General features: G+C 34.6%; 1 protein-coding gene across 3 annotated transcripts; it reads left to right on the forward strand.

Annotated features, from left to right (window-relative positions):
• The first annotated feature begins 657 nt into the window (after positions 1-657).
• On the forward strand, positions 658-8,014 carry cdx1b (caudal type homeobox 1 b). 3 transcript variants are annotated; one of them, XM_088604362.1, is made up of 4 exons: positions 658-1,238; positions 2,624-2,743; positions 6,071-6,219; positions 7,368-8,014. In XM_088604362.1, exons 1-4 carry the CDS (start codon positions 812-814, stop codon positions 7,566-7,568), a joined length of 897 nt encoding a protein of 298 aa, XP_088460488.1. In that variant the 5' UTR covers positions 658-811; the 3' UTR covers positions 7,569-8,014. The 3 variants fall into 3 exon arrangements, with proteins under 3 accessions (XP_088460488.1, XP_088460489.1, XP_088460490.1); XM_088604363.1 differs by having other exon boundaries at positions 2,627-2,743; XM_088604364.1 differs by lacking the exon at positions 2,624-2,743 and having other exon boundaries at positions 661-1,238.
• The last annotated feature ends 6,943 nt before the right edge of the window (positions 8,015-14,957 follow it).

Consider the following 14,957-nt stretch of genomic DNA (forward strand, 5'->3'; position numbering starts at 1 on the left):
TTATTGTTATGAGCAACAATACCAGCAGCAGGAATTAAATTACAACCGATAACCAATGCCTTTAATATACACACAGTATATTCCTATGCAAGGCTACACAGAAAATATATAAACATAGTCTAAATATAACAATAATAAATATTAAAGTTGTGGAATGATTTCAAGATGACTTTCATGACTTAATAACATACTGAAGATCGGTTTATTATATTTGTGTAATTTGCTAATACGGCTAAATAAAATTCAAAATAAAAGTCTCGACTGCAATAAAATTTGAACCTCTAAGCAGTATTTAAATATCTAAGAAAATAGTCACAAACGAATTTTCACACGAATTTATAAGGCTTGCTTTGACATTTTCATGAAATGCCTAAATTAGTGAAATCTACTGTATATTGAATCCCCTTTTCCCACGAGTTGCTCAAAGTAATGCAGGACTGTGCTTGGACAGGTTCAAAGAACAAAAATAATCAGCATAAACTTTGATTTTAGCATCACCTGTACGATTTGTAACATTTGTATTCAGACATTAATCTGCTTTGATGCTGGTGCTTGTCAGTCTTTGAAATGCAGGCCTGTGTTTCAATGCAAATTGTTCCTGATGAGGAAAAGAGGGAGGGAGATGGGGACTATAAAAGTTGACGTCAGGGTAGTGCCTTTAAACTGGCAGCAAATCTGGCAAACAAGAAGTTAAAGTATACAGGTAGGTCATCCAGGAAGGAGAGGTTTGGTTAAAGAAAAACTAGGGACAACTTGGAAGACAGGAGCTCTGTTGGACACACATTATGCGCAGGAGAACTCGTTGGGAAAGATGTACGTGAGCTATCTTTTGGATAAGGACAGCAGCATGTACTCCAATTCTGTTAGACACCCCAGCCTGAATTTGAACCCACAGAATTTTGTACCGCCGCCTCCGCAGTATTCGGATTTTGCCGGCTATCACCACGTATCTGGAATAAACAATGACCCACACCACGGCCAAACGACGGGCACCTGGAGCCCCGCTTATGCACCTGCAAGGGAGGACTGGCCCACTTACGCACCCGGGACAGGGCCTTCAACTTCAAACCCGGGCCAGATTACATTTAGCCCCCCAGATTATAATCCAGTGCAGCCCCCAGGCCCGGGGATACTGCCTCCCCCCATCAATTCTTCAGTCGGTCAGCTGTCTCCAACATCATCACAAAGAAGAAACCCTTACGAATGGATGAGACGGAGTGCCCCGCCAACAACTATGGGTAATTTGATTATTTTTTAAAGCGCGTTACCAATAAACCCCAAAAAAATCTGCTGTGCTGATAATATTTTTTTTATAGAGGCTGCAATATGCACCATAATTTAGTAATTTATATTTGAGATAAAAATCCTTAAACTAAAATTGCTATGTTAAAAAGACTTGATGTACTGTGATCCATTATACAGGCAGTAAGGATGTTAGTTTGTAAACAGGCGTTTTTTTTACTTTAATCTTTACTTTAATCTTTAAGATAAATAAACATCACACAACATTCCCGTAGATGCAGAAAGAATCTGAAATAGATTTGTATTACGTGAAAAGCGTTGTGATTTAGGCCTATGTACAGCACACAGTTGAACTCAACAGTTTGACAGCTGTTACCCACTCAACTGCATCTCTGACTGTGAAGATGTTCGGTACATCGGGTTTGTAAAGTCGGGTGTCAGCAGTACGGCTGTTACGTTTTTTTATGTTGCAGAAATCAAATTGGTTTCTAAAGTAACTAAAAAATACCATCCTCCGCTCTAGTATTATCAGTTTAAATCTTAAAAAATGTATTATCCTCTTATGTGTACTGAAATCAATTGATCAGAGAGGTAACTTTTGATTGAACTGCGGACCTTCTTTAAGATGCTGAATTATATATCTAGAATATCTAGATTAAGATTTAAGAACTCTTGTGTAGTTCTTAAAGATTTACCTAATTTAATCTACACAAACCGGAACTACTCGTTTATTATAATCAGAAGCACAAGCCGAATAAGTAGTAAAAAGATGCAGCATTGAAGTTCGTGTTCTCACTTGTCACAGCAACGGAGTGGATGAGGAACAGCCACTGAACTTGTAATAATAATTAGGAAATGTGCTATTTTTGCTGCTATCATCCTAACTGTGTAGAGCTGCGAATCTCCACACCTCTTGTCTTAAACAAACCTTGAAATTAACGACCCCAGTTCGTACTTTTTATGAGCACTATATATAATGGATTTACAAGGTGGAAAGGTAACATTACAAGCTGGTAGACGTGTACCTTCATCAGAATATTATAATGAATAATAATGGAAGATAGTATGAAGACGTCATTGTGTTGCTTTAGTTAAAAAATAACAGTCCCACTTCAAAATAAGACATCGTCTTGTTCTGTAAACCTAGAAGAACATTATTTTATGGCGTTTCAAAGTTTGCATAAATGTGAAAGAAGTGTTCCTTTCAGGAAAAAAAAAGTGGAAGTACCTTCCCAGGGGAAAATATACAAGTCTAAACAGTTGAAATGCAAATTCAGACCCCTTTATGTTGTCCACTGGGCACTCCGGGTGCTTGTAAGTGCAAGCGAGCAGGGGTAATTGTTTCCATTGTTGTAATCCTTTGTTCTTCCTATGTCACGAGGAGGAGAACACTATGAGATCGAAGACTTTGATGTCCGTTCCCTCACAGCACCGATAGACAAATCTCGAAAACTTTGCAAACATGAAGGATTCCCGATTCCTGCAGCAGCTTTTCTCTACGGTATCCTTCTCTTAACTTTCGGAATTTGTAGACTCTTAAGTTTATTATTATCACTATCATTATGGTGCTGTGTTTTTAGTAAGGGCCGAATATTACTAACACCAAGATGCTAAACACAACAAATAGTAACAACCTTCCAGTACTGAAAACCTGGCTTTCCTGAAATAACCTAATGAAGATGAGAAAACTACTTTCTAGGAAGACAAGTGCCCAAACATACAGTACAATATAAAGACAACATAGACAACATTAATTAATTTGTATTTCAAAGGCCTGTAACTCCATTATTACTCCATTATTTATATTTTCCCCAATATATAATAAAAATAAATCTATTTTGTGAAGAAGAATCTAGGTTGAATCCTATTAATTAGTTTGAAGATAAGATCAATAATAGTTGCTATACATTTATTGCAATTTAGGAATTAGTACATTTTAATTATGGTAGAATATGTATTATACAACAATATATTAAGAATGGTATTTGTGTTGTGTGTCTGTACAACAAGCAATTCCACCATGACTAATTAAATTATGCTGGCCATAGCTAATCTTGAAGTCTTGATATACAAAAATGTACAATATTATAGAGCTTATATTATAGGTTCTGAGCAGCTATATAGGCTACAGATAGGGGTTTTGACTATTTGATGGTAAGAGTAAACATTATTTATTTTCAAAGGATGCAAAATAGCTAATTTAATTGCTTTGTTTATGGACAGATTAATGACACTGAAGATAACTACACACTTGAGACCAAATTATACAATAAAACCATGTAAATATTGCAAAATTGAAGCATCACAGAAATAATTGAGTTATCAGTTTTATGCTGCCATTAAATTGTTTAAGCTATTTGATATGTCCATGGCATAGTATATAACACCCCTTTATGACCTTAAAATTATGCAAATAAACTTGGTGCAATAGCAATAGCTACTGTATTTGGGTGACAACAACAGCAAAGAACCTCTGAGAATTAATTCTAAATAGATGCATGAAACACAAATGTCTTCAGGGCAGTGGGGCACAAAACATACAAGCCAACACCTAATTTCATAATGTTTTGTGATGAACAACATTCTACTGTATTACATTTTTCAATACAAAGTGGTTGCCTACAGTACATTTTAAGATCTTCCGAAGACATTTATAGCAGTTAAAAAAACAATAAAAACTGTCCATCTCAATCCTTTCCCCTGTGGGCCAACAAACTTTTACCTTTCTTCCATTGTCCAGATCCAGAAATCTACTATATTATAAATTATATCTGAATTATATTTGAATTATAATACACTTTATTTTACAATAAATGTATAATTGTATTATATGCACATGTGTTGTTGGGAAGAATCTGTAGGCACTAGTAAACCTTTGTTTTCATTCCCTAAAATGGAAAACAATGTTTGATAATAGTGCTATATAAATGCTGTGGGCTATAAATATATTTAGATATATCTATATCTTAACTGCCTTATGAACGGGTTGCTCAAAGTAGAGCTGGGGGTTTAACCCAAATTACCAGACCAAGTGTGAGCAGTTATCTTGTTGTCCAGACAGGAGATTTTACGGTCTGCGTTACAGATTAACTTCTATAAGAGGGACACCACTTTGTTCTGTTGACTTCAACCCATTCTTGCATATGAACTTCCCATTACCTGCAACCACAAAATGATCCGTCTGAGTTTGTGGTTATGCAACTATTGTATGACAATTAAAACTTTTCAATTTTAAAAGCATATTTGAATACATTAAGTTTATAGTAGTGTGGTATTGCTTTAAAAATGGAACATATCCAGTTCCTTAGTTAAAATGATACTGAAGGTGTTCAAGGTATACATGTAATCATGTGTGCATTTAAAAACATAATATTGTTATACCCACTAACGTACCTAAACATTTCTTTTCATAAAGGAGACTTTAAAGTAGGAAAAACTGATGGCATGATTGAATGACTATGTTTGAAAGCTTCCCTAATGCTTCCATAGAATCTATTTCTTTATCAAAGAATCATGTGATTGAAAATAAAAACAAACAAGGGTTATTTCTAAACTTCTTTAATAAATATAATTGCACATGCACTTATAGGGCTTATATTAAGTTTATAGAAGATAAGTTTACACAGAACCATTTTGTTTAGGAAAACCATATTTGATTTTTTAAAATTCAATTATGAAATAAAGGCAATTTTCTAAAACTCAATTCTCCCTCCAAGCTGCCAACAAAAGCTGCTCAAAAGCTCAATCTTCCCACTTTCATTCTGATTGTATGGAAAGGTGGTATAAACATGACAGGAGTGCCCCTGTGTGTTTCACACAGCACCTTCTTCAGGTGGACGTTGCTCTTATCTCACTATACGCTGGATTTGCTTTAATCAATACAATATCTTAATGCTTCATCAAGAGCATGCTGGATCAATACCCCTCTGACTTAATTATCCTAGCCAGTAGATGTGTGAGCAATGTTTCTTGTATAAACACCAAGTTTTGATAAGAACTACCATCAAAATAGCAATTTACTGCATTAATTATGAAACACATGATTAATAGAATTAATCACAGTTTACCTGGCGCCAGTGGTTGCATAAACCTAATGGTCTGGATATCCTCCTAAAACAATTTGCTCTGCTCACCTTTCAGAAATGTTTCTGGTTTTGGATATATTTTAATATTTAACTTGATAGCCAGTTTCTGTTTGGGCTACAGAAAAAGCTGACCTACAGTGAGTAGATGTAAGTTAAGCACAGGACTTCACACATAACATTGCATTATGTTAAAACAGTGTATTTAGTGACTATGTTTGATATGTCATTTTTATTTGAGACATTACCTGAAAATGTTTTTATACAGGTCATTGTTCAAGGTCATTTATCGCATGTCAATGAGCTCTTTAAAAAGGCTAACCAAGAGAGATTTTATTTCTCTTCTCAGTCAACGTTAGGCAAAATGTATTACCTTTGTAACCAATAAGAATAAAACTGATAACTTGTTTAACATGAAGCTACCAGTTTTATGAAAATATCAATTTTGCTTCCTATTTAATTTGAAACATTAAACAATGTTATAACGTGAATGTCATAATGATTTCTCTGAAAATATGTAACAATAATATCTGTGTAAAATGGATATTCTTTTGCTTCAAAATACTGTATGCTAAAGCATATTTATATTCGTGTCTGCGATGTGTGATTCTTTTTTTATCATTCACATGTTATTTTTGATGTCTGTACATTCATCAGGTGAGAGTCATGGACTCCCAGGAGGTCCACAGAACACAAATTCTGAAAGTTTACGAATGTGAGTTGTAATGCTCAGAAATTGTTCACAGGAGGAAAAACCAGAACAAAAGACAAATACCGGGTGGTGTACACAGATCACCAGAGACTGGAGCTGGAGAAAGAGTTCCACTATAGCCGATACATCACCATCAGACGCAAAGCAGAGCTTGCAGCAGCACTTGGTCTTTCAGAACGACAGGTTAGTCACAGCCTGCTTTTTAGAAAAAATATGATCCCAAATCTTCACTTTTGTTTTTTTCTATTTAAGGGTGTTGATATCAGACAGCCTTAGGTGTCTTAGAGGGGTAAAGGGGTGTATATATCCTATCTAAACTGTTAGTTAAATATTTTCATGATTGTTTCCAAGTAAACCTCTAATCTCAATAGTGTTCACAGCCTCCTACTGAGGTATATCATCATAATGAATGCTGAACTACAGATTAAGGTGTGGACAACAAGATATAGGACAGAGGAAGCATTCTTGTCTGCATGCAATGCATTTTGACAAAGATGTTCTCAAACTTGTCCCATCTCCTCTTGTCAGAACGCAGACAGAATAAAATGCAGAATATGTATCTTTCTTGCTTTGATATTATACAAAAATGCATATTCTTTTATTTAAAAGGATTATTTTTTCAATGCATGCAGCTTCTCAGTACAGCAGAGCTAAAAGCAATATGCATTGCTTACTTGGTATTAAGATAAATATGTATAAAGTTGTATGCAATGTGCTTTGGATTGCACACAAGTATGGTGCATGCACAACTGTGTTTATCCTTGGCTGTGACAAATTCCTCTGAGGTATTCTAAAGAACCTGTTACTTCAACCCTTCAACATAATAGTTAGAAGTACAAGTTAAAAAGTGTAATGATCTTATACAGGTAGATAAGGTATGTTTTGTGAAAAAAAATATATATTTTACTTTATATATACATATGATCTCCATGCATCATTCCCTATGTGTTCATTCTAAAGATACAGATGCTGCGTACCTGGAGTTTGAAAGGATCACGATTAGATTAAACTAGTATACCTACCATGGTAAGACAGTTCTTGATCTATGGTAGGCAGAAGGATGAGAGAAGAAACCAAAACAAGATGTGTATACATCTTAATAAAGGATTTTGAATTAATAAGGAATAAGGATTTTGCAATGAACTGAGAGAAGAGGTTTATAGCAGACTAGTAGCTCAGTGTTACTGTGGAAACTGTTTTAATGGGTTTCAAGCAAAGATAAATGAAACAATACAGCATAATGGTACCAGGGTACATATGATGGCCTTGAAAAGCAGATGTGTTTTTTGAGTTTCTGAAGCAGTGTTAACGTTTCTTTCATTTTTGTACAGGTAAAAATCTGGTTTCAAAACCGACGTGCCAAGGAGAGGAAGATGAATAAGAAGAAAATGCAACAATCTCAGCAGGCATCTACTACCACCCCCACTCCTCCTGGCGTGGGGTCAACAGGCAATGTTGCCATGGTGAGCAGCAGCAGTGGCCTGGTCTCCCCATCCATACCAATGACTGTTAAAGAGGAATACCTGTCCTAACGACTGCAAGAATGAGCGACACACAACCAACAAATGACCAACAACACAAATTCATGCCTGAAATCACACTGATCCCAGGATACAACTTCAGCATGAAGAACTTTTTTTTAAAAGAATATTCTTCTATAGCTTGCTGTGCTTTTGTAAAAAATATATATATAGAAAAAAGAAAAATATATATGACTGTCTATATGACTGGTAAATGTGAGCCTCTTTGACCTGCTTTGCTTTCCAATGCCATACCTAAACAGCTTATAACCAAAGAGATATTATGTAAATGAAGATGATTTGATATTCAATTTTGAGATGTGTATATGGTTTAAATAATTTGTATTAAAATCTTTATGTTATGCTGCTTAATAATGTTATTATTTGTGATAATGGGAAAAGGGGTCTATGGAGCTGAATATGTCACTGAAAATAAAGCACAAAGACTTTGTCCTGAATATGATCTCACTGTTCACAATTTTTAAGAAGTTTATTGTTTCATTGTTCTTCTAGACTATCGAAGACAAAAGGTATTTCTTGATTTCTGATGCTTCAAATATACAGTTTATATCAGAATTCACAACTGAAATCAAGAGATGAGGTGAAACAAACTCAATGATCACTTAAAATTAATCACATAAATGAGAAAAACCGGGGACAAGAGGACATTAAGAACCTGCCAAGTAAAATGAACAAGATCTATTTTGACAACTTGAACTGTGCATGCTCAGAACAAAGTACCATGATACAATATTATAGTGGATACTTTATGATACTTCAGAAACGGGTTTGATGAGATTCTTGGGTCAATCAGTTACCAAGAGAAACTTATACAATCAATTCTAAATGGCATAAGATGCATTTTGTAAAAATGTGAATAAGTGTGTTAGATGTGTTTATCCTGAATGATTTGATCATTAGAACGTGATGCTGCAGTACTACATAAGTACAGTCTTGACGCTTGTATTTACATGGTTTAAAGTCAGTGCAACCAAAAATGTGCAATATTTTTTTTAAAGATTCGTAGACAAGGTGTGATTGTCAGCTGAACTGACAGTTATTGAACATAGGCCCACGTGTATACATCTTAATAAATGATTTTGAATGAATGCACTAGCAGTCTAGTAGTTCAGTGTTACTGTGCAAACTGCTTTATTGTTTTTTAAGAAAACAGTAATGAGGAAAGTCAATAATATGCACAGAGTCCCAATAACTGATCTGCTTCAAAGATAATGAGGTGCAGAATAAATTGTCTTCAGTGCAATAGTAAGTGATTTATAGGGCATTCCTTTAATGAGTTTATAGCCCTTTAGTTCCAGTATTAATGCCTTTTTTGCAGAAAGAGGAAGTCTTGATACCATTTTGATATAACTGCTGAAATTCCTACATTATGATTATTCTCATCAGTATACAGCCAGAAACACCAGTGTTCAATAATGTGTTTTTCCCAGTTCCTAAATAATTTTTGAGATTGTAAAGGATTGTAACAATGAAAACATGGGGGCTATTAAAACTATATATGCAATTAGGTATGACAAGAAGAACAGTTGTTTTAATATAGAAACAATTAATAAGGAAACTTCAATTCTAAGTCAAGCTTTTTCATTTCCTCTTATCAAGAGTGACCCCCAGACAAACTGAAGCTAAGCACAGAAGGCTTCTATTGCATGCATAGATATATTTGCTAATCTAGTTAACAAATTGAGGGAGTGGTGATCAAAGGGCAAGGTGAGAGCTTAGCAAACACAGTTCCTGATCCATAAGCTCCACACATACTACACCACAGTTATCACCTCTGTGGAAGTGAACCTGTCTTGGTTGGAAGCAATACATTCTGTTCTGTGTTGCTAAGTTTTCAGCAATAACTGAGATTGAGAAAAAAGAAACTTACTGAGATCATTTCAAGCCAGGAACTACATTGTATAACCATGATATTCTGACTAGGTCCTAAAGGCAAGTGGTGGAAAGCCCTAATCTTAATAAAACATTAATGAAGTTACATTTTGATACAGATACATACAAGGACTGATGATGGAAGTACAACTAGATAAATTAATAAAATTGCTACTTATCAATAATAAGGCTAGCACAAACAGGAAGTGCTGTGCTAGAAATGATAAAGAGTTGGAAAAAAACTGTTAGAAGTGTGCATTCTATGTTTACAGTAAATAACTGCGATAAGCACATCACATTGCCATCTTGAGAGCTGGAGAGTCTGAATTGAGAGAGCTGGAATGGATGAATAGCTCCGGTAGGGAGGCTGATAGTTTAAGCCTAGGGCCTGGACAAGAGGCTGTGTAGAACAATAGATAAGGAAGAGGCAGATTTTGTGAATGTTGCCTAAGAACAGCAGAAGTGTGCCAAAGGAGAAAAGTGTTGGGAGTAGCAGAGGGAGGGGTCAAGAGTGACACAGAGCTTCTTGGCAGATGAGGAGGGGGAGATGGTAGCTAACTGAAGAGAAATACAGCCGTCATCCTGAAGAGAAATACAGAGATAAAAAGGCTGTCAGAGGGGGAAGAAAATGAGGTCAGATTTTGAAAGGTTAAGTTTAAAATGGAGTAAGTGAATTCTGGAGGATTTGGCTATACTGCACTGCTTACTATTGTATTATTAGATATTGTTATTTAATATTATTATATCACAATGTAAACTTACAGTTTTTTAAGACTCAGTTAAAATTGACCTCAAGGCCCTTTACAATAACAATATGCTTTATAGTATTAAATTAAGTGAGCAATCGAGCAGAAAAATTCTGAACAAGTTGCAATTTTAGATTGAATATCTCCAGGCAGAGAAAAAATAAAGCTTGAACTAAGGTTGCTGAGGAGTAATCCAAAATGGACCTTAATTTAGCAAAGGTGACAGTAACTAGCCAGGGGCTGTAAAAGGTGGATCATGATTTCAAATCATGATTTGATGGATCGATTTTAGTTTGGGATCCATAATAACACTCACATTCCTCACATTTTACTTCGTTTGAGACACAAACTAATTTAGAGACTGAGAGTGACGATGTTGCATACCAAATAACATAATGATCATGTCCAATCTTTGATTTAATTCAATTTCAATTAGAAAGTTTAAACATAGGCTATTATTGTCAATCTTGCAAATAAAATCTTAGATAAACCTTTTCATTCATCCTTTTTAGAATATGCTCTCCTACCCTCTGGAAGTAGGTAGCAGATCTCTGTACAAAGGCTAAGAGAATATTTACTTCCTTTATACCTAAAAGTATTTCGGTATACTACTGTTGAACAATAAAAATGTTTTCTGGAAGGGATCTTATTATTGTTCTTTTTAGACTCTAATCATTTTTTTTTAATCTTATGGTACTGGAAAGTCTCTGATTGTGCAGTGTTGTTGAATGTTACTTTGTATTATGGAATGGTGCTGTAGATGTATTGTATTATTGTCACATATGTTATATGTTTTTGAGCTCTTGATGGGAAAGAAATTCCCTTAAGTGCAATAAAGGTTTATTCATTTCAATGGCTGACTAATGAAGGATATGTACAAGTCTGTGTCCTTATATAAAAATGTATAATTTTTATAAAAGTATAAAAATGAAATCTAAGGTCACATGATGTATAAAGTTAACCCAGATGTAATATGTGCTAACTATGTAATAATGGGTGCAAAAGTCTGGAATAGACTTACCACCATTTCTGGAAACTTGAAAGTTTCACTAGCAAGTAAGTTTAATATTGGTTAGCCTCAAAAAGAAAACGTCTGTGTCTCGTAAGGAAAGGACAGGGAATATGTCAGAATGAAGGAAATATCTCAGATAAAATATAGATTTGAGAAGGTATACATGAGTATACATGAGTTGTAACAGATTCCGACAAAAACATGCCACTTGTACATATAACAACCTCTCCCAAAGTACTCTTCAAAAATGGTTCAAGCTATTCAGCTTACTATGCAAGGTTGCAAGTTGTTAATTACCAATAGCAAATCAAGTAATCTTTAATCTTGAAGACGGAGTCACTAATGGCATTTATACTGTATGTTTAAATGAAGATGGACAAAAAACATTTATTACACTAATAATCGGAATTGATTGTGAAGCCCCACGATAGTCCTTGAATAATACATTACATTACAATTTTCATACTGTTTGAAAGGTGTTTTTGCAGTCATCGATTTTTTCTTTTACTGGAGTCGGGCTACTTTTCTGAGTTCTCTATGACTGGACGTGTCATCTCAATTGTGTTAAAGAAAATGCGTGGAAAGCTCACGTCGCACAAGCTTGTCAAGGACAAAACGACTTCCTTCTCTGAAAAACAGATGCAGCCTGTCGCCCACTGATATTGCTCCCCAGCAACCAAGACCAAATAGATATCAGTCATCTGCTGGATAGAAATGGTTCCGTTGTAAGCGAAACTCTGTTGGTTTCAAAATATTATAAACATAATAACTAATAAAAGCTGGGCCACAGATAGAGTATATATTTTCATGCCCCTGCAACTTTGAGCTAGGTTTTGGAAGTCAGCGCTTTTGTGCCAGTACGTTGTAATTTCACTGCTGTATTCACCACACTGCAGTATTGTTTTCTGTTTATGGGCAAAACAGGCCTCCCCCCCCCCAGCTTGTCTCATACTCCTATCTCACCGAGAACTTGCACTTTGGTACAGAGTGTAATAAAGTGATCTTCCGGCAGTTTTCCCGATGCGTGTGGTTGCTATGTGGCAGGAATTGACAGATATGGTGGAGAAAAGAGACAAAAAAAATCCCCCCAGAAGTAATCCCAGCCTTCTCTGTTTACACAGAGAACACAGAGGGCAAAAGTCTGCAATGGGTGTGAGCGATGGGCAACAGGTGTAACTCAGTACTTCCCTTACCTTTGAGTCTGTTGGCTATAATCTTATTAAAATATTCGAGACGTGTCACAGCCTAATTTAGAATGCTGAAATCAGATGTTCTCTAGATAACTTTAAGAGTTGGTTCTATTCATGACATGTTCTGACCGGCAAGTGCAAACAAAATGCAGCCCTTACAGGATTATTCCATACTCATTGTTTTAAGATACAGAGATTCCCCTTTCGCTCTAAAATGGGCCCAGAAGACCATGGTCATAGTCACGATGCAGCTCTTGTGTGCCGTGAGATCCTTAGCTGAAAATGAAGCAAAACATGTAATATTATATACAGAACATTTCTCTTCAACTTCTGATTGATTCATTCATTCATTGCAAGTAAGTTGTTTTTTTCCCAAGTAATGGTCAGAGCAAGGATGTCTCTGGGAGAAGAGAGGAAACCAGAGAACCATTTTAAAACAAAATGTTCTGTATGTGCCCAGAGAGAAGGATCCTTTGGATAATTAGATCTATTTTACTCTTCTATAATTTAAACTTCTGTAACAAAACACCAGGAAAATTACCGTAATTTCAGTAGAAAGTGAAAATATAACAAGTCAGACTACTGAGAGACTAGTTAATTGTTAAATAGAAAGTACCCTGTTGACTTACTACTTTCATTAACCAAAACCCTGTAGGAGGCAGAAGGTTGTGCTGTATTTTAAATAAATATACATGTATGTTAATGTATATAGGTATATAGTAAATAAACAGACTTATGCCTTAAATACCAAGGAATCAATAATAGGGAATTATTTCAAATCTTCATCATAGTAACAGAAACATTTCATTGTTAATATCTAATGGGCCACCAGCAATTACACTGCCATACTTTGACTTTATTGCACTATGGTGTTTTCTGAAACAATTACATTTAAAAGCTCAAAAACGATTCATGCTTATCATTGGAGCCCATACTACAGATGAGATAGTGTCTGTTTTCAAAGATATTTTTTTACTTAACAGTTACTTTTTATCTCATATGAGAGGTAGTTGTTTGATGAATGAGTAGCTCAGAAGAAAAATGTTTTTTATGAATGTATTTTTTGGAACTATTGTTATTAAATAGTATGCGTGTGTGTTTATATTGAAAGCTTTGGCAATATTTTCCATTTTAACATACTCCAATAAATTTATAACTTTAGCATAATGTCATATCTAGTTATAAAAAATGACATTTGGTTTTCTTGTTATGTAGAAAAGACTGGAACTAGCACACACACAGCGAATTTGCATAGTTTGTCATCAAGCCAAATAAAAATAAAAAGTATTTAGCTTTACTGCCTCTTCAGGGAGAAGAAACAGTTCTCAAAGCAAATAGACAATTAATTGGAGCAAATAAAAGGAAAACATAATAAACACACAACTTTTCCCAACTTCAATAAAACCAATTACCCACAGCTTTCATTATACTTTAAAGAGCCATGACTTTATGGGGCAGTTTTACCATAAACCTCCACAATTACAGTATACTTACTACTCACTAATAACCTCTATATTGGTGAGATTTATTCTAAAATAAACAGATAAGCTGTAAAGCAATACCAGTCTGAATGGTGTCAATGCTGTAATTGTCTATAAATGTCAGATATGCTTAAGTACCAATATACTGTAAATAGTTAATAGGGACTACTGGTATTCCCTCTGTTTGATAAATTCAAAAAGCTGGAGAATTTGGCATATTTACATAATATACAACATAATAAATAAATATGCAACTTAATAAATTTACATTTAAGAATATTTTATTTGTATGCAAATTTGTTTTATTTTCTAAACCATTCATGATTTGAAAAACAATCAAATCATTATCAAAATGTGCTATCATTATGGTTTATATTGCCATACATTGGCATGGCATGCATAAGTTAATAGACCTCATAACTTTGATGTTAAATATTTTTGGAAAATACACTGGTTGACCAAAGAGGGAGACATGTTTGCTTATGTGCACAAGCACAAAAAGTGCAAAGAGCTTTGAAAATAAAGTAATTAAATATAAAATAATACTATTGGAGATGTGTTGCACATATATACTGTATATATATATGGCATATGCATGTACATATTATTAGGTTTTTTGTGACCCTATTTAAATCAGAAACGACCTTTTCTAACAGATTTTCAACAGTTTCCAGTCACACTTTCCTTGTTAGTGTGCCAAAGGAATTCTGTTATAAATATATAAAAATAAACATAAAATTAAGTTTTAATGTAGACAAGTGCAAGATGTTACACAAAACAAAGTAAAAGTAAAATAAAAATCTAAGAAGGGAAAAACTGGGCACATAGAGCTACATGTAAATGTGATGTTAGTGCTACTGTATGTTAACAGTTCTTTTACCTCCACCAGGCAATGTGGAAAGCAATAAAAAAAGGCAAACAGAACTTCAGGATGTAAAGGTAAAAGTTCAGACATTAAACGAAAGGGTGTTATGTTAAAATTGTGGGTCGAATTGGGGCTGCTTTACAGCTTTTGAGTCCTGTGTTCAATTCTGAGATGCATAGCTTTAAATGTGTAATTTGCATGTTCAGTGTTCATG

Source organism: Lepisosteus platostomus, chromosome 13, assembly GCF_059453375.1.
Source record: "Lepisosteus platostomus isolate fLepPlt1 chromosome 13, fLepPlt1.hap1, whole genome shotgun sequence".
Lineage (NCBI taxonomy): Eukaryota > Metazoa > Chordata > Actinopteri > Semionotiformes > Lepisosteidae > Lepisosteus > Lepisosteus platostomus.